The sequence below is a fragment of the Convolutriloba macropyga genome, chromosome 5, assembly GCF_964194025.1.
Source record: "Convolutriloba macropyga chromosome 5, txConMacr16.3, whole genome shotgun sequence".
In the NCBI taxonomy this organism is placed as follows: domain Eukaryota; kingdom Metazoa; phylum Xenacoelomorpha; order Acoela; family Convolutidae; genus Convolutriloba; species Convolutriloba macropyga.
In genome coordinates, this window is record NC_134472.1 from 23,778,437 (window position 1) to 23,804,007 (window position 25,571).

At 35.8% G+C, this 25,571-nt stretch overlaps 1 protein-coding gene across 1 annotated transcript in view; it reads left to right on the forward strand.

Moving 5' to 3' along the window:
- LOC142340317 (uncharacterized) overlaps window positions 1-25,571 on the forward strand; it is a 94,470-nt gene that overhangs the window by 57,756 nt on the left and 11,143 nt on the right. The window contains exons 14-23 of the mRNA XM_075390891.1: window positions 1,035-1,588; window positions 4,443-4,719; window positions 5,848-7,050; window positions 9,115-10,127; window positions 10,290-10,541; window positions 18,110-18,324; window positions 18,780-18,925; window positions 22,077-22,354; window positions 22,686-22,846; window positions 23,350-23,640. Of these exons, the coding sequence (XP_075247006.1) occupies window positions 1,035-1,588; window positions 4,443-4,719; window positions 5,848-7,050; window positions 9,115-10,127; window positions 10,290-10,541; window positions 18,110-18,324; window positions 18,780-18,925; window positions 22,077-22,354; window positions 22,686-22,846; window positions 23,350-23,640 (4,390 nt within the window). The remainder of the gene's footprint in view (window positions 1-1,034; window positions 1,589-4,442; window positions 4,720-5,847; window positions 7,051-9,114; window positions 10,128-10,289; window positions 10,542-18,109; window positions 18,325-18,779; window positions 18,926-22,076; window positions 22,355-22,685; window positions 22,847-23,349; window positions 23,641-25,571) is intronic.

Consider the following 25,571-nt stretch of genomic DNA (forward strand, 5'->3'; position numbering starts at 1 on the left):
GAAAGGAAAGACAATCTCACCTCTCTCGAAGCGAAGAAGACGACAGCTGAGACACAAAGGCCTCGTGACCCAACTTCCAGCCGAAATCCTGAAAAAGAAAATCGCCGGCAGTATCTGGTTTTTCGAGTCAGCAAGACAAGCAACTTATTCCTAAGACAGTGCCAAGCCAGAAGTTCAGTCATCAGGGTCTTGTAAGTTAACGCATTGATTTATTCTGCAGTGAATTAATAAGATGTCTTAAATCTTGATCGATGAACGCTCAATCAAATGAAAGTGTTGACAACCATTGAAATTCATTTCAAAATCTTGATATCATTGTTAAAATGGAGCGCTAAATAGCATATTTGTTGAATTACTCTCTCATCTTTGATTGAAACCATTCCAATTAAATGAAATAGAGAACTTAAAAAGATAATAATAACAATACCAAAAAAAAACGAAATTCATGGCTCAACCAAACATTACACTTAGATCATTTGCAGGCACAGAAAATGATAATTTTCGTGAGTTTGAGCGCTTACTCAGAAGCATTATAGGAGTAGCAGCAATTGCATAATCAAAGGGCAAACTTTTTACAACTACACCTTAAGGATGCAGCATTACGTTATTTTCAAACTTTGCCAGAGGCAACAAGGGCAGATTTTGAGCTTAGTCTTACTTCCTTGAGAAATCATTTCAATAATCCTCAGCTAGTAGAGCTACACATAATAAAGTTAGAAAGCATTCGATTTGATCCCAAAATAGACACTCCGGAGAATTTTCTAGTAACATTGCAAAATATGGCACAGAAAGCTTACCCTGACCCCACACCAGAAGTCATACCACCAGCTGACCCAGCTCTAGACGCGGACAATGAACGTAATCGTATAGAAGCAGCGGAAGCTCGCAATGGAAGCATTAAGATTTGCTCAACAAGAGAGGAATCATCAAATAAAACGATTTTTCAAGAAATGCATGCCAAGCTGGCTTCGAGCAAAACTGCTTGAGCAACCGGATACAGCAACAGTTGATGACTTGTGCTTGCTCGCACGCAGGCAACTGACAATTCACAACTTATGTAAAATTGATGATTTTGGAGAAAATGCTTTCAATGAAGTGTCCGCCACTGTTTCGGATAATTTGGTTAATGCACTGACAAAAATTAACCAATCCCAGGAGAATATGGAGAGTAGAATTAATGAGTTATCAAAGAAAGTTGACAGTCAATTGAGTCCGCAAAATGCTGATCTTAATAGCGGAAACTCTTACAGAGGAAGAGGTGGTCGATATAATTACAGAGGTTTTAGAGGAGGTCAAGGTTTTAGAGGATTTCGAGGACGAGGTAGAGGTAACTACCAAAACTACAACCCTTATTCTGCTCAGAATTACGCGTTAACTCAATATACGCCAGTAGCACAAGATCCTACCAACGCTACGCCAGATCAAGCTCAAAGCACTGATTTAGCTAACAACACAAATGTTCAAGTCTTCCAACCTCAAAATCACATTCCAGTAACTCAATACGCCCAAATAACATGCCATTTTTGCGGTTATCCAAATCACTTAGCCTCACAGTGCACTTTGAACAAGAATAGACGCAGAGGTGGTGGTAAGTTCCCGTTCAATCGAGCAGGAAAAAACTAGTTGAGCCACAAGTTCCAATAAAGTCCAATTATCATCCTAATCTTAGTTTAGAAAAATTAGAAGATAAAGATATAGAAATTGTTTCATCAAGTTCGAATGACTCCGAATCAGACGTTGAAACGGATATTTGCGCTATTATTCCCTTAGACGGAGAAATCTTGAATTATATTAAACTGAATTTTGGTAAAAACTTCAAAAGAAGAGCCTTAATAGACACAGGTTCATGCGCTAATGCAATTCCCAAAAACTTACTAACTGAATTTGAAAACAGTCAGATAAAAGTTGAATTTGAAATTCCTGATTTCAAAGTAGTAAAATTAGCTTCAGGCTCACCAGTTCAAATTAGTCAGCAAGCTAAAATAGAGTTCATGTTGGGCAATTTCAAGTTCACAGATTCATTTATAGTTCTCCCCAAGATGAATAACATTATTTTGGGAAACCAATTCTTCAAAAAACATTCTATTGACATCAGCCCGTCAAATAATCTTCTTAAATTACCAGAAATGACTTATCATTTAAATGAGATAAAACCAAAAAATTCTCCTAGAAAAATTTTGAAAAAACTGAAAAAGTTCCCAATTTTTCTCAATAAAAAACATACTTTGAAACCTTCATCCCAAACAGTTTTAGAAGGACATCTCCCCAAAAGCGCCAAAAACTTAGAAAACTGTAGCGGAGTAGTTATTCCGAATCAAAGTTTTGACGACAGTACTGACATCGCCCTAACCTCATCTTTAAGTACAAGTGATGAAAATGGAAAGATTTTCATTTCAGCTATTAACCTAACTGATCATCCAATTACAATTCTTTATAACACAATAATAGCAAATTTTGAAATTCTAAACACTGCACAAGCTGAAAAACTCATAAATATCGATCCACAGCTCATTGCTCTCGCAAAAATGAGAAACCACGAAAATCTTGAAGCCGAAATTAATCAGTTGGTGCAGACCGAAATTATTGGAGGCTCAAAAACTCGCCCAAACCAGAGTATGATAAACTATGGTTTCCTACCCCAGAGACATGTTCAGACCCGGAAAATTTATCACCGCTAGAGCGCGAAATCTATGAGAAAATTTCACATTTCAAATCATTAGAAAAAGTTGATCCCAAAATTGATCCGAGTCAAACACAGAAATTGTTAGAAAAATTTAATTGGGAAAATTCTGTCCTTGAACCTAACGAGCGTAAACAAGTAGAAGAATTGCTTTTGGAATTTTCTGACATTTTTGCCCAACATCGTTTCGATGTTGGTTTTAATACTGAGCTAAAGGTCAAGCTCACACCAGAACACGAACTTCCTGTTTACGTACAAAGTCCAATAACTCCCATACATCTGAGAGATGAGCTTCTTGTTGAATTAGCCTTGATGCACTATTATAACTTGATCACAACACTCCCACATTCCAAATACAGTAGTCCAGTGTTTGCACAACGCAAAGAATCAGACAAACTAAGAATTTTGATTGACCTTAGGCGCATAAACCACCTACTCAGAAACGACTACATGAATAGTAATTTTCCAATATCAAACATGAGCAATGCCTCTAACCATTTTGCTGGTAAAACATTGATTAACAAATTCGATTGCTCTCAAGCCTATCATTGTGTACAAATGGCGGATGAAAAGTCAATACAACTTTTGGCATTTAATTTTGCATCACGAACTTACGCCTATAAATGCCTTGCTCAAGGACTAAGTAAATCAGTCACAGGTTTTAGCTCATTTATAAGACATTACTTAGATCCCTGCCTAGCAGCAAATATTTGTACACAATATATGGATGATATTGTTAGTGCAGTGAAAAATTTTGATGAACTCATTCCCAATTTGAGAAAAATTTTTGAATGCATTAGAAAATCTGGACTAAAATTGTCCCCAACAAATGCGAAATTGGAACACAAAAAAATAAAATTTTTGGGAAAATATATAACCCCAGCAGGAGTTTCAACTGAGAACTCGAAAATTGAAAAATTTCTGAAGAACTTCAAGATGCCCCAAACCGTGAAACAGGTGAAAAGATTGGTTGGTTTTTTGCAATTCTGGAGAGATTTCATTCCAAACCTTGCTCAAAAATTGATGCCGTTCTATGAGTTGCTGAAGAAAAATGTTCACTATGTAATAACTGAAAAGCACGAAGAAAACTTAAAAATTTTAAAAAGTGACCTGATCAAAGCAACGAATTTGACGCTCCGATTGGCAAAACCAGGTCTACAGTACGTTCTTTTATGCGATGCAAGTTATTATGGTACAGGATTTGTCCTCATGATAGAAGATTACGTCAAAACACCTAACAAAAAAGATAGAAAAACTTACGCTCCAGTTGCTTTTGGCTCACGATTATTCAGTTTGTCGCAACTGAAGTTTTCAACGTATTACAAAGAGTTCTTAGGCTTGTATTTTGCTCTAGATCACTTTTGCCACTTCATTTGGGGAACTCAAAAACCTGTTATTGTACTAACAGATAATAAAAGCCTGACACAATTTTTTCAAGCCAAGACAATTCCTCCGTCCCTATGGAATTGCCTTGACCGATTGCTCTCGTACAATTTAGTAATTGCTCACATACCAGGCAGAGCAAACTATGCTGCTGATTTTCTATCACGAGTTCAAAATGATCTGTCAACAACTAATGAGCTAAAACTAACAGATAGAATTCCAGTGCATGAGATAGAAGTTCAAACTATTGCAAAAACACCGGATGCATCACTAAGTTCAATTGACAGCATTCATAGAATGTTTGATCAACAAATAACAAACAAAAATGACATTTTGATTCATCAGCTGAGAGAAAAAGGCATTAGTGATGATCTTCTAGAACAAATAAAACATCAAACTAAAGTAACACAGGATGTTGATGAAGTTCAAGGCTACATTAAATTCTTAGCCAGAACACAAATAAATGCAGTTTTGATGCCTGATCCGAATGATTACCTGAGTGATCTTGTAGAGCGAAATGAGCCTTTAGATCTCAAGACAGAACAGGAAAAAGATGAAGTTCTTAAAATAGTTGTAAAATGGAAAAAGGAGGATAATGTAGAAGACTTAACTTATGCCTCAAATGAGTTGAAAAAATACGGAAAACAGTTTCGCAGGCTAGTGCTGAGAGATAGCGTACTCTATAGACAATTCTTTGATCACACAGGCAGAGTACAGTACTACCAATACTGCTTACCCAAACATTTATGGAAGGAAGTAGTTTACAGACTCCATAACTCTAGATTAGCAGGACATGTAGGAATTATCAAAACAGCTGAAGAGTTTCGAAAACGTTTCTATTTTCCGAACTTCACGGAATATTTAATATCTGTTATAGAAAACTGCCTAACATGCCTTCAAACAAAATCAATTTTAAACAGTTCACTCAAACCACTTTTACAACCCATTTCATCACTTCAGTCTTTTCCAGGAGACATGATGCAAATTGACCTTGTAGGGCCATTCAAATCACCTGTCTTTAAATACGTATTAACCGGCATAGATGTGTTTTCAAAGTACTTATTTGCAAAACCATTAACAAGTGTAAACGCACAAAAAGTTGCTACTGAATTAGCGGCAATTTTCTTCTCACAAAGTTACATACCTCACACAATCCTTTCAGATTTAGGCTCAAATTTTGTCTCTGACCTAATGCATGAACTATGCACATTACTCGAAATAAAACTAAAGCACGCCACTCTTAAACATCCACAAACTGTAGGAGTTGTTGAAAGATCTCACTCAGCATTAAAAAGAATTCTCAAACTGAACACCAATGAGCAATGGTCAAACTGGCATCTTTACGTACCTCTTGCAACTTACATTCATAACACTAGCTACTATTCATCCATAGGATGCACACCAACATCAATATTTCACGGTCGAGAACCTATTAAGCCGCTTGATATACGTTTTAATAGAAAAAATAGTCAGAAATTTGATCCAAAATCAGATTTCGTAACAGAACTACAAGATGCAATGCAGGTAAAATTTGCAGAGAACAAAGAGAAAATCATTGAAGCTTATCATAAGTATAGAAAATACTATGACGCAAAAGCAAATGCAGACCCACTCGAAACTCAGAATTTTTGTCTTTTGTTGAACCCTAAACTAACTCACCAAACAAGTTTTGGATTCAAATCAATGCAGGTTTGGCTTCCACTGTATAAAGTAGAAAAAGTCCTCACTAACTCAAATTATTTAGTAAGGAAAGTTGGTACGAACTATACACAATGTGTTCACAGAATTAGACTGCGAAAGTATGAGCCATTGGAGCCGCCAGTAGATTTAGAAAATTTGCACCCAAATAATTTCACGCCAGATCCTTTTCTTAGCAAGTACAGACAGGAACCAGAATTATTCCACAGCGAAATTCCCAAAGTGCTTAGTCATACGTTTGCTGATGAAGCAACCGCCGACAAAACACAACCGACGAATAAAGATGCAGTGAATATCTCTTACAGATACCCGTTGATGAGAGCTGCACCACCATTTGCAGCCCAACCAGTGCCCGAAAGACCGGACGTAGTTCTACCACACGTAATACAGGAACGAATGGAGGAACCAGAGTTCCCTTTCAACGAGTTTCCGATCCTAGATGACGGTGTAATAGAAGAGCAAGCACACCAAGAACAGTTAATTGTGGATTTACCACAAAATGAGCAGCCGGACAACAAACAGGAAAATACACCGGAAAACGCAGATTTATCCAATCAAACAGAAGTTCAAGGCAGAAGCAGTATGAATACAAGCTCACCCGTTTCTGCAAACAGGCAGCAGTCACAGAAAACAGTTCGGTTCAGTCCAGGTACACAAATTCCAAAACCGAGAACAAACGTGAAAGCAAAAGAACGACAGTTTCTAACAACTACTGATGGCAAAGTTTTAGTTCCAATATCCGCCTATACAACAAAACCAGAAGTCAAGAAGCAGAAAATTGTTGAATCATACAGGAAAAACATGGAGCAAGCAATATTCCACCCACAAGCAGGACCTTCACGAGCAACAAAATTGGATTTAAAAAGAAGTGAAGAGCAGCGAGCACAAGGACTTCAAACATCAAAGAAAACTGATAAAACCAAAAGTAAAGCAGCAAAGTGCTCAGCAGCAGACAACACAAATAACAAGAGAAGTCAAATAAACGCAATTGAAAAACCGACATTGAGAATTTACTTTAGCCAATCAGATATTGAGAAATCATCATATTCGGTAGTGAAAACAATCTCCTCAAAATCAAAACTAACTGAGTCCGGAAAAATAATTGACATTGGAAACTTAAGCGAGGGAGCAGTGGTTGCCATATTTGATGCACACAGGAATCTGTTTATGTACAATCTAGTGCATGAAAACTCATCAAAGGCTCCGAACTTAATTGTCTGGAGGAATAGTCTTGAAACTCTGAAGTCAATTGTGCTTAAAAATTTTGTTCAAAAGCTAGCATTCTCAAGGTTTGATTGGTCATCACCAACCTGCTTACCTTGGCCAATAATTCAAAGAACTATTTCCAATGTTTTCTCCAATAGTAATATCGAAATATGCTTTTTTGTTTAAAAAAAGAAAAATCAAAAAAAAATCTGTACAAAAAAAAACACCGCATCTGCTTCGAAATGCGATGCCATCTCTTTGGACAAAGTTTGCTAACCTGAAAGTGATTAGAAAAAAAGTTATGAAAATTTTTTAAAATCCACCATGTATTAAGATGGGCAATAAACAAAAAAATGGGGACCGCTCAGAGATTATGAAATTTAGTTCAAAAAACGACCCGCCGTGTGAAATGTTAGGCCCAGCTGAGTCCCATATCAATTTTTGCTAACCTGACATTTATTAGTTGTTGAGATACAAAAAAGTTTGTGTTCACCCCATGTATTAAGATTAGGTATAGACATGTAAATTGGGACCGCTCTTATACTATTAACAACAGAAGAAAAGTAGTATTGCCAATCAATTCAGTTCGCCAATAGCTTTCTATAGAGGTATTACTCGAACCTAATAACCACGACATTTCACTAAAAAAAAACAAAAAAAAATTAGTAATTTATTGGTTTAAGCAACTTACCGGTCCCTTCTTTTTTTATCTTCTCTGCTACCTTCAACAGTAATAGCAGATGTCATTACTTTCCAAACATCCTCTCTTCTCTTCTTCGGAATCTTGAATCCAACAGATAGAAGAGAGGCACACACGCTATGTATATTTACCGTTATAACACAATGAAGCCATCCGTAGGGCAAATAAACTGTATCCCCAACACACTGTCTACAATAGAGTATCTTATCGCCATATTTTTGTAGACAACCAATAAAGTCATTTTTTCGAGTGTAGCATCTTTCTAGTACACCACACATTTTTGAAGGAGGAAAGAAAAACCAATGTTTCTCCCCCGAACCATAGAGAGTTATGAGGCAGTCGATTGCCTCCATATAGTCGCTGTGCCAGCGAGTAAAATTTGGTTTATCTACAGTTAACAGATATCCCTTTGAGAGATCAGACACCGCCGAATTCTTTGGTGAATCAAACTCGACAAAATCAGTCCTCTCTAATTCGTCTTTTGGAAAAACACCCAAATAAACGTTTGCTCCACAGTTAGTCACTCTTGTTTCCGTGATATTGAATCGGTTTTTCAAGTTTCTTATTTGAAGCAACTGATCCACACAATGCTAAATAGAGACCGAAATTTTAGAAGGAATTTTTAAATGAGTATTTGGATGATGATGATTTGAGTGAGTGAAACTTACTTTGTCATTTTTATTAGTGTACCGCACAGACTTCACACCTTTCAGAATGCTTGGAGTAGTCCGTTCTATATCAGTTTCTGCTTCCAACTCTGTGACATAACTAACATACTCCTCAGCAACAGCACAAATTTTTAATAAATCATCTCTCCCAGAAACATTACCGTTACGAAGCGATCTTTTCATGTTTTGATCTGAAAAAAAACCGTTTTCACCATTTTTGATTGAGCGTCCATCAGTTAAACAAAAAAAAACAAAACAAACAGTAAGAGTTCAATTAAAGAAAGTCACAAAAAAAAGCTATTGTTCTAAAACAACAAGTAACCTTTCTAAAACCTACAAGTTAAGTTTCAGTTCAAGTTTCACACTAAGTTCTATTTACTCAACTTGTATACAATGTAAGCAGTACAGAATTGCAGCTGTTTTACACAGCAGCAGATACTGACAAGTATCAATATCAATGCAGGCCAGTCAAACCCGTCCTCTGACGGAACAGCAGGACACACAGATGGCCTTGACGAAGACCACACACGTTGATCTTTGATTTGATTATATGTGCCATTTCGGCAAGAAAACAGCTCATGGCCGCGCCACGAGAAACTCTCGCAGCACAAAGCCACGGCACACAGAGAAACAAAGATAACAAGTTTCAACATTTTGAACTGAAAACATTATGTTTGCCAATTATATGAACCCAACATTAATTTTATCTGATTACTCACAAAAGACAAGGCTAAATATTAAATCTGAAAACACAGACAACATACTACTGTTAATTTTAGAGCAACCGAAGCGATGATGAGGCTTATTTTGTTCCTAACCCTATTCTCTTCCCCACTGGTCCTTACAACTTTTTACGGAGAACAGAAATACGACGATATCTTAGAAAAAGGAATTATTTTCAACGAAGAGACAAAAATTTTGCTCGCTGAAAAATTTGTTCCGGTACAGTTTCTGATACCTTTTCCATCATTCAATTTCTCAATGAAAGCTGATATCGAAAAACTCCTTAACAATCTGAACCAAAAATGGAATCTCGAGTCATCAAATTGTCCACTCGATTTTACATCTCACTTCAATACTAATTCATCTCACTATAATATCAATTGGATCATGAACCAGCTGGAAATTGAAGTAGAGAAATCACGAGCAGAGGTAGAAAAAATGCGAAACGAGACAGCAACATTTCTACATACCGAAAGCGAAAAAGGCAACAGGATCAGAAGAGGAGCGCATGTTGCTGCTCTCGCTATGGCCGGAATTGGATTATTCGGCAGCGGAATAATGATGGGAAATGCAGGAGGATGTGGAGTGACAGGAATTTTTGGAAGCTGTCAAGATCAAGCCAAAGCGAACGCAAATAACATTGAACAGCTGACAATGTATACAGAAGCAATTACTCAATATGTTACCCAAATTAAAGAAGAAACCAACGACAAATTTTTCATGGTCAGCAACGAGCTTGCAGAAATTAGAGAAATACAGAGACAAATGAGCGAAACCCAAAATAAAAATTGGGCAGTTGTCGAGGAACAATTTGACATTCTGGAATATAATATTCACATATTACGAGACTGTGACCAAATGCTCTACTCGAACCAGCAAATCAATTTTAATTTCGATAGCGCGGCAGCTCTTCTTACCCTACTCTATTCAGATGTCAAAAGCTATAGAGCAGCACTCTACAGCTACAGACTCAATTTGCTGAATTCTATCCCGACTCTTCTACAGAAACACCTACCGATGTCTCTAGTCCCAAGAGAATCACTGATGGCAATCTTGGATCATGAAGGACGTGAACAATAAAAAGCTGCTGATAGACTTTCTTTGGCAATACCTACCAGCGACTTGATGTCATATTATGACGCAAAGTTGCTCCGGGACGTGATCACGGTTGAAGAAGGACTTATTGTGACCTTGGCTATACCTTTAGCATCGCGTCAAACCGTTTTTTCAGTATACAGTGCAGAAACAGTTCCAATGCCACAACCTGAACCTCAGATGGCAATTAAATGGAGCATCGAGGCACCATATCTTGCGATATCTGAGGATCAGATGGAGTCGATACCACTATCTGCGGACCAGTTTGAGCAATGTCTGGGATCGTCAAGATACCGAATTTGCCATCAAGCAGTAGCTACGCAGCCAAGCCATGGATCTTGTCTTGCCACATTGTTCTTCAAGACAACAATTGAAGCTATCCGAGAATGTGAGACTGAAGTGATCTTTCTACAAAACCAAGTTCAAGCACGAAACTTAGGGTATGGTATATGGCTGATAACTTCAGCAACAGAAGACTATAGTCTTCGAAAAACTTCTATAGATACAGTCGTTCCATCACAAAGCCAAATTGTCCCAGGATGCAAGATTTGCATTATGACCATCGAATGCGGTTACCAACTTTTAGGTCATATGATAATAATCCGAGCCGATCTCTCAAGCTGCGACCGAATACCAGCAAAAAGAGTCCAAGTGAAACTAGCTGATCCATTAGAATTTCTACTAAGCCAACTACCACCAATTGACAGCTTGCCGTACTTTGAAACGAGAACAACCGCCGGTGTCAATCTATTGAGAAAAGTCAGAGAAAAAATGTTATTGAACCCTGTGGTCACAAAATCAGAACATCTCTCTAATATTGCTAAACCTATAGCCCATGAAATGACTATGTTCACACCATCTCTGATGAAAGAATTCAGTTTCCTATGATCCTATTAAACTATCACTCAGCCTGACTGTCATTGTCTTTATCTTAAACTTGATACTTCATGCCCTCTTCCTTTGGCTATATCACAGATTTCGCATAATCCGACAGCTTGTTCCTTCATTCCTAAAGCATGATGATAACACCAAAATTGGTTTCAAACCAGTTATTTGCGTGAAAGACCAATTCAAAGACGACATCAATCCTAAATGGAAACGGAAGTTTCATATTTTATCTGAACAAATCCAATCATTTCGATCCAGTCGAGCATCAAATCTCAACCTGAATGCTGATAACATCGATCCCAATGCCCTCAATCCATCAATGACAAAATCAAGGCAATCGCTTGCCACTTCCCCTTCCATGCATCATATATCAACTGCTGACATCGGTGCAGATGTATTGTAAAATACTAATGCTTTATCCAACGCGTTTTATAAGACCCAAAATATTCCGGATCATCATCTTTTCGATATTCATATGGACTATATTTCGACGTCAGTCAATTGGATTGGAACTATGTGGCAGATTTCAAATCAAGTAACAGATCTCAAATCAATTTTCTACTTCAACTACCTGACAGAATGATGGACGAAAACAAAAAGAGTCCGGAAAGTTTTCCCAAAAGAAGGGGAGAGTCAAGTATATGAATGGAATTTCCCGAGAAATTGAAACAATTATTATCATTATTTGTTGATAGCTTATTGGTTTATCATTGGAATTGTTTAAATGTTTATTAAGTAAACAAGCCTCATCATCACAAAAACAGATTGTTGAGTTACAGTTGAGTTGTTAATTTGAATGTATTAAAACTACTTACTTTTATATCTTTAAGTTGCGCCGAGAGAGAAAAAACTTGAAGATTGTCGACCCAGCTCCGATTGTTTCATCGGCTTGGAAATCCTGAAACAACTTAGAAAAACTGAGCATGCAAAAGGGACAATACATCCAGTTAAAACAACTTGATTAATTACTACCAAAAAATAAACTATTTGTATACGTTAGTATCTATTTGTATACGTTAGTGCGGTTCACCGATTTTGTTTAAGATGTATAAATTCATGGTATGAAGGGCCGTTATTAGAGTTTAACCTCTCCATCCACCGGTTTTGGAGAGGGCAGTACTTGTTCAAACTTGAAAGCCCAAAAAAACAGACTAAACAAACTATGAAATTTCATATAGCGAAGTGTTTCAAAATTGATGTCTGTTTTGAAAACTAAATGCAACAATCAATTTAGCACTAAGAACTTTTATCCAAAACAGTTGCTCGCCAATCGGCGGCAATTTTTGATTCCGGATTATCACTATATTCATATACATAACCGAGGATAACAATCGAAAATTGTTTTTGAATTCTGTGCATTTGTCATTTGATGGAATGGAGCGTTACGTGCTAACTCGCAACTCACATAGCCGATACTCCTTGTTGATTTTGACCTCATCTGTAATTGTAATTGAATAGGGATTCTGTTAGGCTCTGTGCTCTGTAAGTTTTGGTCATGTATTTACTGCCCAATTATTTATTGGTAATAGGAAAAATTACCAATTCGTTTTCAGTATCCGGCCTTCGAGCTCAAGCCGTTATTTCCAGACACTTTTAATAATGATTTTGAAACAAATAGAACATCTGGAACTTTTCCACAAATGTATGTGCCCCTAGTTATAAGTTTAGCTTTGCTAAGAAGTGGGGGTGAATCTTTTGAGTGAGGTACCTGTTACCCTGATTCCGTTTAGTCTGTTTGACATTCTGTCCCGATTAGCCCCCCTTTGTTTATTTATAAATCTTAATGTTTCCACATTCTCTCAACCCACAACTCGAACTGACTTAGTGTAAGTTAACCTGCTGATTATATCTAGCTGTGTTTCATTAACTATCTCCATAAGTACCAAATTTATCTATCCAACCGCAGTAATTGGCTCCCGCTATGGCTTGTTATGACCCCACCGCATATATTCATGCTTTCAAACTACTACAAACACCCCACCCCGTGAATAATATTGAGCCCATTGAACCCCAAAAATCATTTATCCCGAGTTTTGTCTCTTTCACAGCTCTATAAAGACGTAATACTTGTAGTTAAATCTTCGAACTTGAACTTTGTAGAATTTGTTTTAAAATTTTATCTGAATGGACTTGTACTGCTTTTACTGCTGGACCGAAATATACTAAGAACAATGAATCATGAATAAATATGAAAAGCATGCTAAATTAAATTAATTTGAATTTTTATGAAAGTTGTATTATCTTTATGGTTGTTTTAGCGAATTAAAGAGCTTAAAAACCACTGTGTTTTAACCTGAGCTGACTTATAATAGGGTTCATTTAACGATCTCTACCATAAAACTGGGTCGGCAAATTTTTAACTGATTCTGTAAATTTTAATAAAAACACTCCCCGACTTCAAGCTTTTTTGATTAATATGGTCGATAGAATTGCGATCAAAGCAAATAGAGTATTGTTGGGTTGTAAATTTAGGGAAGGATCTATCGAGGCAAAATATTACAATCACCTTTAGTTAATAACAGTTTATGACTGCTATAAATGTCCACCTGTTTTTGATCTAGATTGGTAGTCTAATTGTAAATAGCTCAAAATCTGTACTAATACAAAAATTTCACATGATTTGTTGCAGGCCTGCTAAGCTAAATTGTTAATTTGATTACAAAATGGGTATTAGTTTTCTTTCCTTTTTCCGTGTCTTTTCTCTCAAGCAAAACGACGATAAGATTTATTTCTCATAGACCAACTAAAATCATAAACAATCATTTTGAAAAAGATTGTTAAAATTTGTAAAAGATTGTAATGGTTTAAATTTTGAGGTAGTTCTTTTCACGCTTATACTAAATAACCGTTTAAACATGCGTGCCTTCCTATCAAGTTGAAGCTTTTTATTTTCTGAAACTCAACATGTAACATGGATAGCGCTAACACGGTGGGTGTTATGACAAAATACTAAGTACTTAAGTACCCAAACTACCCAAAATTTTACCCCATGGCAGAACGATGCAGAGCTTAACTTATGTTTGCATAAGCGAGACTATTTGTTCCGACCTCTCTTGAGGGGGGAGGAAATATATACTCAACTGGGTTTTTTTTTGTTCAGTCAATTTTGGCCGATCGATATATTTATCGTAGAGAGTTGAGACTGGTATCATTAGAAAGCTTGTCCAGCGTAGAATATGGAATTAAAAAGATTTTTTCGATTTTCGTTTTTGACAGGGAGATATCGAGGTTTAAACTTTCGAGAAAATAGAGTGAATTCCGTTGATTTCATTCACCTTTTTTCGGAATTTTTGAATAAAATTTCGCCAATTTTGATAAAATTTAATAAAATTTTTCATGAAAATGTTGTGATTTTACTTTTAAAGACAAAATTCATTGTGGGCTATTTTCATTGAATTTTTTGTCACAAATTCTGGCTAAAAAATTTCACAAAATTCAGACTTTTTCATCAAAAACAGCACGAAATAAGTTTCTTTAGTCCACTCTGATTAAATTTGCAGGAAGTGCACACCCAAAAACCACTAACACAATCTTTGTAGACTGATAAGGGGTCTATTTCACTTCAACGTCCGTTGAGAGTGCTCTGTAAAAAAACTTTGCCGTTTTTTGCTAACTTTATTCGTTTATTATCAAAAACGCAGCATTTATTTTTGATTTTTTAACAAACAAAAAATATATATCAAGGACATTCCAAAAATTAAATGTTCCTAATGGACAATCAACATTGGCAGGACTAGTTCTGTACCAATCTTGGACCGTTACAATCCAAAAATAATTCGGATTGTCATCAGTCGGTTTTTTATTAAAAAAATCGATCTTTTTTATATTAATTAAATAACAACATTTCAAATCAAAGCTCACTAGTGATAGGTCCTATTGGCTTCCTATTTAGCTCGAAATTAATTTATCTAGTTGATTGCTTCAAAGCTTCTGGTCGTTTTGACTTTTAAAATATTTGGTTTTAAATAAAAAATGGCTTATTGAACTTTGCCTCCTTTTTTCTCTTACTTTGGTCAACTTGTAGCTTAGTGTCAGCAATCAATGAGTGCTCCCTCTTTCTGCTGATTTCAAATTTAGTCTTCATTGCAGTCTTGCGTCCTAAGTTATGGTGTTCTGGCTTTGATACTACTAGATTTCACAAATTTTTTTTACTTTTTAGGTATTTGCCAATTTTTCATGTTTTCTAATTTTGTCAAATTATCACGTTATTGTCAGTTCATATATCACTTTTTTCGCGTTCAAAATAAGCGCACAATTGATAATACTTAAATCCTTAAAGATATAGATTATGGTTCTTTACCGCTTCGACAATACTTTCTCGAAGAAATTAATTGAATTATTTAACTTTGTCTTTAACTGTCGTTTTTACTTTGTCTTTTTAGTCGTATTTAATTTCGTGTACAATAACCCGGTTTGGTTGGCTTTTCCTGGAAAAGTAAATTAGCCGAGGTTCTGATATTGGAAGATAGATAATGGCTTTCATGACTTTGAAAACAATTGTTTTCCAAAATGAAAAAAAAAACATTTCAAGTTCGCAATTTTGTTCCTTTTATTGTCTGTTTGTTACCCGGTCTCGTTAATAAAAGGTTAAAGATGACATTTTTTGTCAAGGGAAGGTGTCAATAGGGATTGGTGTCACAAAATCTAATGTTTTTGAAGAATTCGTTATGAATTTACTGGCTTCGACACGGGTTTTTCACAAAAAAAAAAAATTAATTAATTTTTGATTTTTGTCATATTTGACGTTTTTTTTGTAGACGTAAGACAAGTTCGGGATAATTGCAGGTCTCGGGGGCTTCTTTTGGAAGAATAAATGAACCTATTCAATTTTTTCATTTTTTAATTAATGGCTTTCATGTCTTTGAAAATAAATTTTTTTCGATAAAAACAAGTTTTACATAATCTTGCTTTTTTTTCTTTTTGGTCTAATTGTTACCTAGTTTCATTAATGAGAGGTCGAATAATACATTTCAAGGGAAGGTGTCAAAAGGGAGTGGTGTCACAAAATCTAATGTTTTAAGAGAATTCGTTATGACTTTACTGGCTTCCACACAGGTTTTTCACAAAAAAGTAAATGAGTTTTTGATTTTTGTCATATTTGACGTTCTTTTTGTAGACGTAAGACATATTCTGGATAATTGCAGGTCTCAAGGGCTTCCTTTGGAAGAATGGACGAACCTATTCAACTTTTTCATTATGTAAATAATGGCTTTCATGTCTTACGTGATGTTCTTACAGAAAACAAGTATTACATAATTTTGCATTTTTTTTCTTTTTTGTATAACTGTTGCTTATTTTCATTAATGATCGGCCACATAATACATTGTCTGTGTTCGACGAAGGTGCCATCGAACATATTTTGTGGGCCAAAGTATGGCTTTACGGCTTCCAAAGCAATTTCTGGCAAATTTTAATTGATTTTTATTTTGTTGTCTATTTGTTGTTCTTTTTGACTGTAATTCCTTTTTATAGAAACATTGGTAATTGTAAACTTATGGGATATTTCAGTTGATTTCTAATGGTTTTCATTACTTTGAAATTAATTGTTTTTTTAAAAAAATTCAGCGAACTTTCTAACTTTTCTTCTAAAGTTTCCGTTCTTTTTTGTCTAATGGTTACCAAGCTTTATTATGAACTGGTGAATAACCATTTTTTTCTGGTGAATTACAAGTTATTTTTGTTTATTTTCAGTTTTATCTGACGCTATTTTGACTTTGTTATTAAGTTTTGTTTTTTAAAACGGACATAAATTTTTTGAGGTAATTAATGTTTGTTGTTGTTGCTTGATTTTGCCGTTCGTCTTCGCTCGTTTTCTTAATATCGGCATATCTCATCAATCTAATGCATCATTTTTTACTCCACTGAGTTATTCGCTTTGGAGGCTATCTTTTTGTTCATACACCAGTTTTTTTTTTTTTGAAAAATACTTGAATTTTTTGTGTTTTTCTATCTGTTCCTCATTTGGTAGACAATTATGCCAAAATTGTGGATGAGCGGGGTCGGAACCTTATGTATGATCGCACAATAGTGAGCCGCCTTGTTTTCATTCTATTGCCATAGTTGCGCCTCAATGGCCCGTCGGAGGTGATAAGAAGCGATGAGAACTGATGATGAAATCACATAAACCGTATAAGCTTGATGAGTATGATCATACTTGTAATGCAGCTGCTAATTTTGTTACGCGACTATTGAACGTAAAAATTAAAATTCACTTTTTTCTTATAGCGCATTCGGTATTTTCTCACACTGGGTATTCTTACATTGCTTAAAATGTCATGCAACCTAGTATTATTTTTAAATCATTTTAAGTTATCTTAAAATTAGTTATTACCCCAAGCAATAAATGACCAGAAACTTTATTGAGATTGTTTTGATTCCCTTGAATGTTAGTTACGTTTGATCCCATTGTGTTTTTACATCCCACCGTTGAAAAAATAGTTTTGCAACGAAACACGTTTTTTTTGTGTTATTACGATATGCTTATATGGTTTACATAATCGAAAACCTTTGAGATTTATAAGACCAAATTTTAAGTATGTGTAAGATGACCAAATTTTAAGATAAATTTTAAGTGCGGGTTATATAAAATAACCTGACATTCTTCTCCATTAGTCATAGAATTAGCATAAAACATAAAATATGTTAAAAAAGCATCAGTCATATTTCATTTTAAGACTGGGTGAATATCTTTTATAGAAGGTAAAATTTTATACCGCGGGAAAACACGCTTGTGCAACTTTTAAAATGCCAGATCTCTGCAATGTCAGATTTCAAATGTTCGTCTTTCAAGCAAGGTTACGTGACTTTGCTAGAGTCACTTGGAAAACCTGACCTAATTCTCCAACTGCCTTTTTGTTTTAGACTAATGCCCGTTATTCTCAATTGTTTCACCAGAGTCACTGGCTTTACATTAAGTGTTTGAATATAACTATCTCTTTTTCGTGCGCGAAATGTAATCATCAATAGTTGATATGTTGTCACTTAAGATCGAATTTGTCATATGCATTTGTCTTATGAAAGTCATACGCGCCCGTAAGAAAGGATTTCCAGAATAGATCCCCGCATCAGTGTCCTCATTCATATGTGTTTCAGTTCACACCTGGTCCATGTTGTTCAGTCATACATTCCCCTCGAAGGCGCCCAAGTGTTGGAGTGCGAGGTGGCTTGTGAATGTGTGGGGCTGTTTCTCTTTTGTCTTCATTGCCAGCTACACTGCCAACTTAGCCGCATTCATGGCAGGAATCATGCAGCATCTCCAAGTCGAAAATATCTACTCTCCCATTGTGAGTTTATGCTTTCTTCATTTTTCAGTTCTAAACAAGGAAATCGTTAGTGTTTTAGTTAATGTTTTCGTATTTTTGTTGTAATGAACAAGGAATTCTTTTGTATTTCTCATTAACTTCAAACAAATTATTTTACAAAATAATTTTATTGGGAAGAAACTAAACTAAAAGGCTAAAGCTTGCTCTCCAAAAAAGCTTGAAGTGAATTCATGGACCTACTGTCTTTCGGATAAAAATCCTGATTCAGACATGAAAACTCACCTATTATCAGTTATTCAACTACACATTTCGGAATAAGTGCTGTTCAGGCATACACCCCCTCCAAGGTGTCTAAGACTTGACAGAACCGGGTATTTTTGACAGAACCAATTCCTAGAAAATTTGAAATCCATCAAAACGTACTGAGCTTCTATTCGGAGATACGTATTTGTGATAGTGGTGATTGCTTTTTTAAGTTCCAAACCCCAGATGGCATGACCAAATTTGCGACAGTAAATGGAAGCAGTACAGACAACTATATTAAACTGAATTGGGACAGAATGCACAAGTTTATGAAGGACTTCAACACCGACTCCATCGAGAGTAGCATCGCCATGGTCAAGTTAGTTGACAAACTATTGCATTCTACCGTCCAGCAGTTTTCATGTATATAATAAACAACGGCTGTGCTCTTTTAACCGATTTCTTATGCATCCGTGACTAATGCGATCTGAACAAACGAATTCGGTTCATGGATTTGTTTAGGAAGAGCAGCGTTGTTTAATCTCATTAATTTACGATTTTACTTTTTCTTTCTAACTAGGGAATAACTAACATGCAAAATTCTCGCTAATGTCATATTTAATATTCACTCTGAACGCAATGCTATGATTTGGGTAGGTAAAAAGCCACGATATCGATAATTCTTTTTATCCGGTAGAGATACATGCATACATTCACTCAAGCTCTTCTTCAGATGTACCCCATATCTATATATTAATCGCGTAAACACATAAGACGGCATGTTTAGAGGCATCACTGAGCAGCATGTTTTAACAGTACTACCGAAGAGCACGGTTAAGCAGTTGCTTAATTGGGGTTAATGCCCAAAAAAGTGTGCTTTAAGGTCATTGACCGATTAATGTTTCTAAAAGGTCATTGACCGAAAATTGTTACAAAAAGGTAATCGACCAAAAAGTGTTGCCAAAAGGTCACTGAGTCAATATGTTGCTAAGAGGTCGTGTCATCTACCGAAAAAATGAATGAAAAAGCATTTTCTACCGAAAATGCGAAAAATCCTGTTGCCGATTTTTTGTTGTTCAAGAAAAAGACAATAATCGATGTTTCAAAAAACACTAACAATAGTGTCGGAAAAATCATTGGCCGATTAGTTGTTCAGAAACAGTTCTGTGACCAAAAACTTCTTCAGAAAACGGTCTGTGACCGGAAAGCTTCTGATACTAAAAAGGCAAATGATCAAAATTGTGTCAAGATAAAGAGGGTTTATGAACAAAAAGACATTGTTTTTCGTAATTCATTGTCAAAAAATTCTTTTTGATGGAAAAGATTTGTCTTGAAAATTTCTGAAGGAAAAGTCACTCGCCGGAAATTTCAAGGACTAAAAGATGGATAATGGAAATTTGTTTTGTCATCGTATCGGTGTACGGAAATTTTTAATACAGAAAAATTGAGGGAACAAAATTTGTGAAGTGTTAAAGACCCCAACGGTGCCGATGCAAAAACCAAAGTTAGGTGCCAAAAAATATATGGTAAAACTGAGGTCCTGAAATATATACAAATTTTTTAGCGCTCAGTAGAGCAATTTTTAATATTCAGCGCTGTTGCTAATAAAGTATTGCATAAAGCATGATAGGTATACATTTTTCCGTCTTTATTTTTTTCGAGGAGAATTTTGTTGGTGGCATTAGCCAGCCCCTTAACTCAGTTCTGTGTTTGTTGACTTCTTAAAAGCATTCGCGAAGGCCTGCCAACGATTCCTTTTTATCAGCACATTTCTCGTTTTGGGCACATCCATCGTGTTCTCATTAGCACAATCATCCTTTTTATGAGAACCGGAATTCATTGTCTCAATCAGGATCTGTTTTCTCTTCTCTTTTGAACTGTTATATCTCTCCCTCTCATCAGTTTCTTTCTCTATCTTTCTTTTTTTCTGTTGTTCTTTCTCTCTCGTGATTTCGGCTTCTTTCTTTTTGCTGTCCCATTTTCCTTCATTCTATTGCTTTCGGTTTTCTTGCATTCTTTCTCTCGCTCATTTTCCCTTTTCGTCCTTTCTCTCTCTCTCTCTCTCTCTCTCTCTCTCTCTCTCTCTTTTCTCGTTTGTTTTCTAACTTCTTCTTTTCGTTTTATTCATCTGTTTTTGATTCAATTTTTTATTTCCTATCGTTTTTTTTTATTGTGGGTTCCTGATGTTTTTCGTTGCATTGTATTCTTTCTGTTTTTTTCTCTCATCAATTTCGATTTTTCCTGTTTTTCTTGTTAGTTCCGTTTTTTCGCTTCTCGCTCCCGTTGTTTTTGTCCCAGACTCGTTTTTTCTGTTTTTCTTCTCTGCTTTCAACCTTCTCTTGTTCTGTCTTTTGGGTTTTTGTTCGTATTTTTAAATCTATTTTCTCTCCGACTCTTTATATGTTTCTGCTGCTATCGATCTCTCTCTCTCTCTCTCTCTCTCTCTCTCTCTCTCTCTCTCTCTCTCTCTCTCTCTCTGTCTCTCTCTCTCTCTCTCTCTCTCTCTCTTTCTCTGCTTCTTTATACCTCACTCGATCTGTTTTGATTTTTTAATGCTCTCTGAGAACTTTTCTTTGACATATTTGACTTGCTTCATTTTTTGTTGGTGTGTCCAAAGTAGCTTTGCAAAAAAATCATTGAAACAATTGCATGTACACCAGTTATCACGAATAAGTTTTCGATGAGAATATTAATTGTTAAAGTTTCAAGATAAGATGCCTTCAGATAGCCTTTACGGACCTGCTAGTATTGATTGAATCAACAACTTACGAACAAGAAACTAATGAAGTCTATGCTGAACTTCATTTTTCGAAATCTTTTTCGACATATCGGGTTGCTAGTGGATTAATACGAGACCGGCTCTCACTGAGCGAAAAGTAGGAGATGATCATAAATAAATCTCAAAAAAGCAGTAGTATAAACATTAGTGTACTTGGGTACGTGATTTTGATGATAGATTTTGTGTCTGATCAATTATCAATATTATTAATGGACAGTTGACCTAATGGACTGTATAAAGTTCAGTGTTGCTTGAAATATTAACAGATGCCAAAATCACGTGCAAAATTGAAAGACCTTAAAATTTTTTACTGGAGAATTAGAATGTATATATTATACCTGACTTTTAAACTTTAATCGACTGGTTATGAAAGTGATTTAGTTGTGAATTCGGAAAAAACCATTAAATTACCCCCACCGGTTTACGAGAGCAGTTAGGCGATTAGCTGAGAACAATTATCAAAATTGAAGAGAATCAATTGTTGGCCATCGAATACAAAGCTCCATTTAAATTAGACGCTATCAACGACAAAGTTTAACCTTTTTGTTTTGATGCAACTTATTTGGGGTGCATCCCATTCTTGTCTCCCAATTTAGAGGCCATATAACCTATAACCCCCTGCCCATCACCGTAAATATACAATATTGGGGGAGAGGGCTATAATGGAAAAGACCCCTTATTTGATTTTCCGAACTTTGTTTATAAAAAGCAAGCTGATTGCAATTAGGTATTTTTTATGATCTGTTTTTAGAGATGATCTCATCCAAGCCTTCATCTACGACAGTCCCATAATCACATACGAAGTTGCCACGGACTCCGACTGTCGACTGTTAACTGTTGGAGCCCCTTTTGGAGGAGAGGGTTATGGAATTGGGCTGCCAAAAGGATCCCATCTGAACAAAGCCATCTCTACCCTCATTCAGAACTACACCAGCGGGACTTTCATGGAGGAATTGACCGAGAAGTGGTTTAGAGGAGCGGGTAGCAAAGGGTGCTTCAAACCGACCAGGAACAAACAGGAGGGTTTGGGTATGCAGGGTTCTCTTATCTGCTATCCTATTTCTAGCGTTGCATTTCTAGGGTTCTGATATCTACCTCATTTCAATCTCTTGATGACCTATTTTATTGTTGTCATTCTCATTCTCAAAACAGGGTTTGATAACTTTCTTCTTTTCCTCTACCTCCCCCACCTGTAAAAAAAAATATTTTTTTTGTCAAACATTGTGAACAAACTATTGCTTTTGAAATAATTATAGTTTGTATAGTGGGAATTATCTGATGGCTTATATTCAACCAAATACGATTCTTATTAATGTATATACCAACCATATACGGTTATTTATGTGAGTGATTGTTTCAGGGCTGAACCACGCGATGGGTCTGTTCTTTTTCTTCAGCTGTGGAGTGATATTCGCTGTTATCTGTCTACTCTTCGAGATATTCACGTACAGGTGGCTTGTGCCATACATGCGACACAAACCACACGATAGCAAATGGAAAGATCTCATGGTATACAGCCAGGTTGGTTTACTATTTAGAGCATCTGTTTCTTCATCCTCTCACCCCCCATATTTCATATACGAGGAAAATGTATTGATAGATGGCGCAAATGATTTTTTGATCAACTTATAGAAGTGACAGATTTGTTCCCTCCTTCCCCTGAACAAAAATTAGCTTGCGTGAACAAACTAAAGCGCCTTTGTGCTCTGATAATTGTTTAAATAGCTCAAACGGATCGGAGGTGATGCTATCCATTGCAGTTAATATATACTAAGGTTAAGTCCAAAGGCTTTTTTTAACTACAATATTAGTTATAAATGGTCATATTATACGGAAAGGGGGGAAGGGCTGTGAAGTGACTTGAGAGGAGCTTTCTTTCAATCCCTCACTGCTTAGTGGAACTCAAACAAAACCGAGCCCAGTACCATTATATACCTTAATATGGATCCGAAACGTGAATAAGCCGCATTATACATGTTACGTATTAGTTAAACTTTATTCTAGTTAGTTTTGTTCAATTTCAGCGACTACACAGAGCCGTGAATAAAGATGAACACGTGAAAACAAAAGAGGTGTGGAAAGACATGTTCAACATGGTGAAACAGCGACAGTTCTCACGGATGGTATTCAAAGAAGACCTCGTCAATAGGAGATCCTCAACTGGAGGGGGAACCCCCAACCCTAATAGTCCCTCCACGTCCCCCCATCATTATCATCACCCCCACTCACATCCACCTTATCCCCACATGGCTACCACGTGCTACGGGGAATGCATTCACGGACCTCTTCACAACAATCTTTACAGCAAGTCTAAAGTGAGTTTAAATTCCATACAATTAGTTCTACTTTTTAGCAATTCATTTTATTAGCACAAGACGGCTCGTGTGAGACTGTGCATAGTCCAAAATTTTCCAACATTAGTCTCAAGTTTGTCATAATCTTGTCTTTGTTTTGAAACGAAAAGATATTTTGGCTATCAGTTTTTCGAAGCTCAACCCCGTAACAACCCTGACTGCGAGTTTTGTATTATGAAAAATGAAAAATTCACACCCCACATTTTGATTTAATTTCAGATGATAAAATGAATTAGCACTCCAAATTAGTTTTTCACAGAAACTTAATCTTCAAAAAGCAATCAGTTGTAACTTAACTTGAAGAAACCAATCAGCGACTGGACATGATCTCAATGAATGCTTAAAAGTGAGTTCTAAAATTAAAATCATTCTTTGTTGACACATTCTTTTTTAATAGCCGCACAGCGATAGCTGGGGCTATTATTGGCCTTCTCTTGGTTTTTTTTACAATTCAAAGAATTTTTATTACAATTCAAAGAATTTGAATTGTATTGGGGCGCTGTCTTTTTTTTTAAGATCTGTTCACACATTTTCATGATTTTTGAAGTCAAATTGGAGTGGTGATTTTGGTCACGCCGAAACAGGAAATGGAGCGAAAAAGCGAGTGGTTTTGCGGCGTGAATTTTTTTCGCTCTAATTTTAAAGTAGAGTGAGAAAACGGTGTTTGAACAAAAATTCGGTTTCTCGGTAGTGGTTTTTTGTTCACATGCGGCAATTTCTCTGTGATTTTTAATGTTTTTTCGATTTATTGGATCGGATTTTTTCTAAATGGTTTTCCCAATCCATTCACAGCTCATTCTAGGCCTAATTTTTTATTTGAATTAAATTTTAATTTCTCGCTAGTGGGTTTTTTTGTTCACATGCGGCATTTTGACATTGATTTTGTTTTTTTCTTGTTTTTTTTATCTGATTTTTTTTAAATGGTTTTCTCAATTCACTCATATTCCATTCTAAGTCTAGTTTTTCTGTTTAGTCAATGAAAATTCTTTGAATTGTACGTCAGGACTTGTCCTGCTATGTTTTTTTTTATTTCGTCGTCATGATTTTTGTTACGACCATAGGACGTCACAGCCACTTTTTGTTCATTCGTTCATGCAATTTCAACTGAATTGCATGTGTGACGTCATTTTTCGCTCTTAGTGGAGCGAGTTATTTGTTCATGCGCGTGATTAAATTTTTGGTCACACTTGACTTACCTCACTCTCAAAAATGACCTCCTCAATTTGAAATTGACTTTTATTTACTTTAATTGAAAGAGATAAGGTCAAATGGGTGTGTGTCACTCTAAATGAAGGTTATTTGAGATCAGCTAATAGAGGCAGCAATAACATATACAGATTTTAACATATAAGAATCAAAATATAACAGATCAGCCTTCAATGAAAAGACGAAATTTTTTTGGTCTGTCTTTTTTACTGTTTTTTTTAGACTGTCGATCTACGAATCTATTGCGGCTATTTTCTGGCAATCTGCCAGCTATGTTTACTTTTCTACTTTTTTCCTGATTAAACTACTGATTAATTCTCTAGCAATCATATTGAAGATCCAGTTGAAAATTTTCCACTAAAAATTTAACAAAAAAAATGTAAAATTAGAGCCGAATATTACATCATCTCTTGGAAAGTTAAATTAAAAATATAACTTTTGAAGAGAACCAACGAAGAACTTTTTTCTGCCTTGTCAATGTTTAAGTTGCAAATAGATGGAAAAGCATGAAGTTGGAGTTTTTCCTATTTTTTCTAACCGAAAAACAGGTTTTTGTAGACCCATTAGCTCAAGCTGGTGAATACTGGTGTCTAAATTTCAGTTCTAATTTCTGGATGAATTTGAAAAAGTATGTTTAGAAACCAACCAAGCATCAGTTGAAAGAACGGAGAAGTGTTGAAAAGATC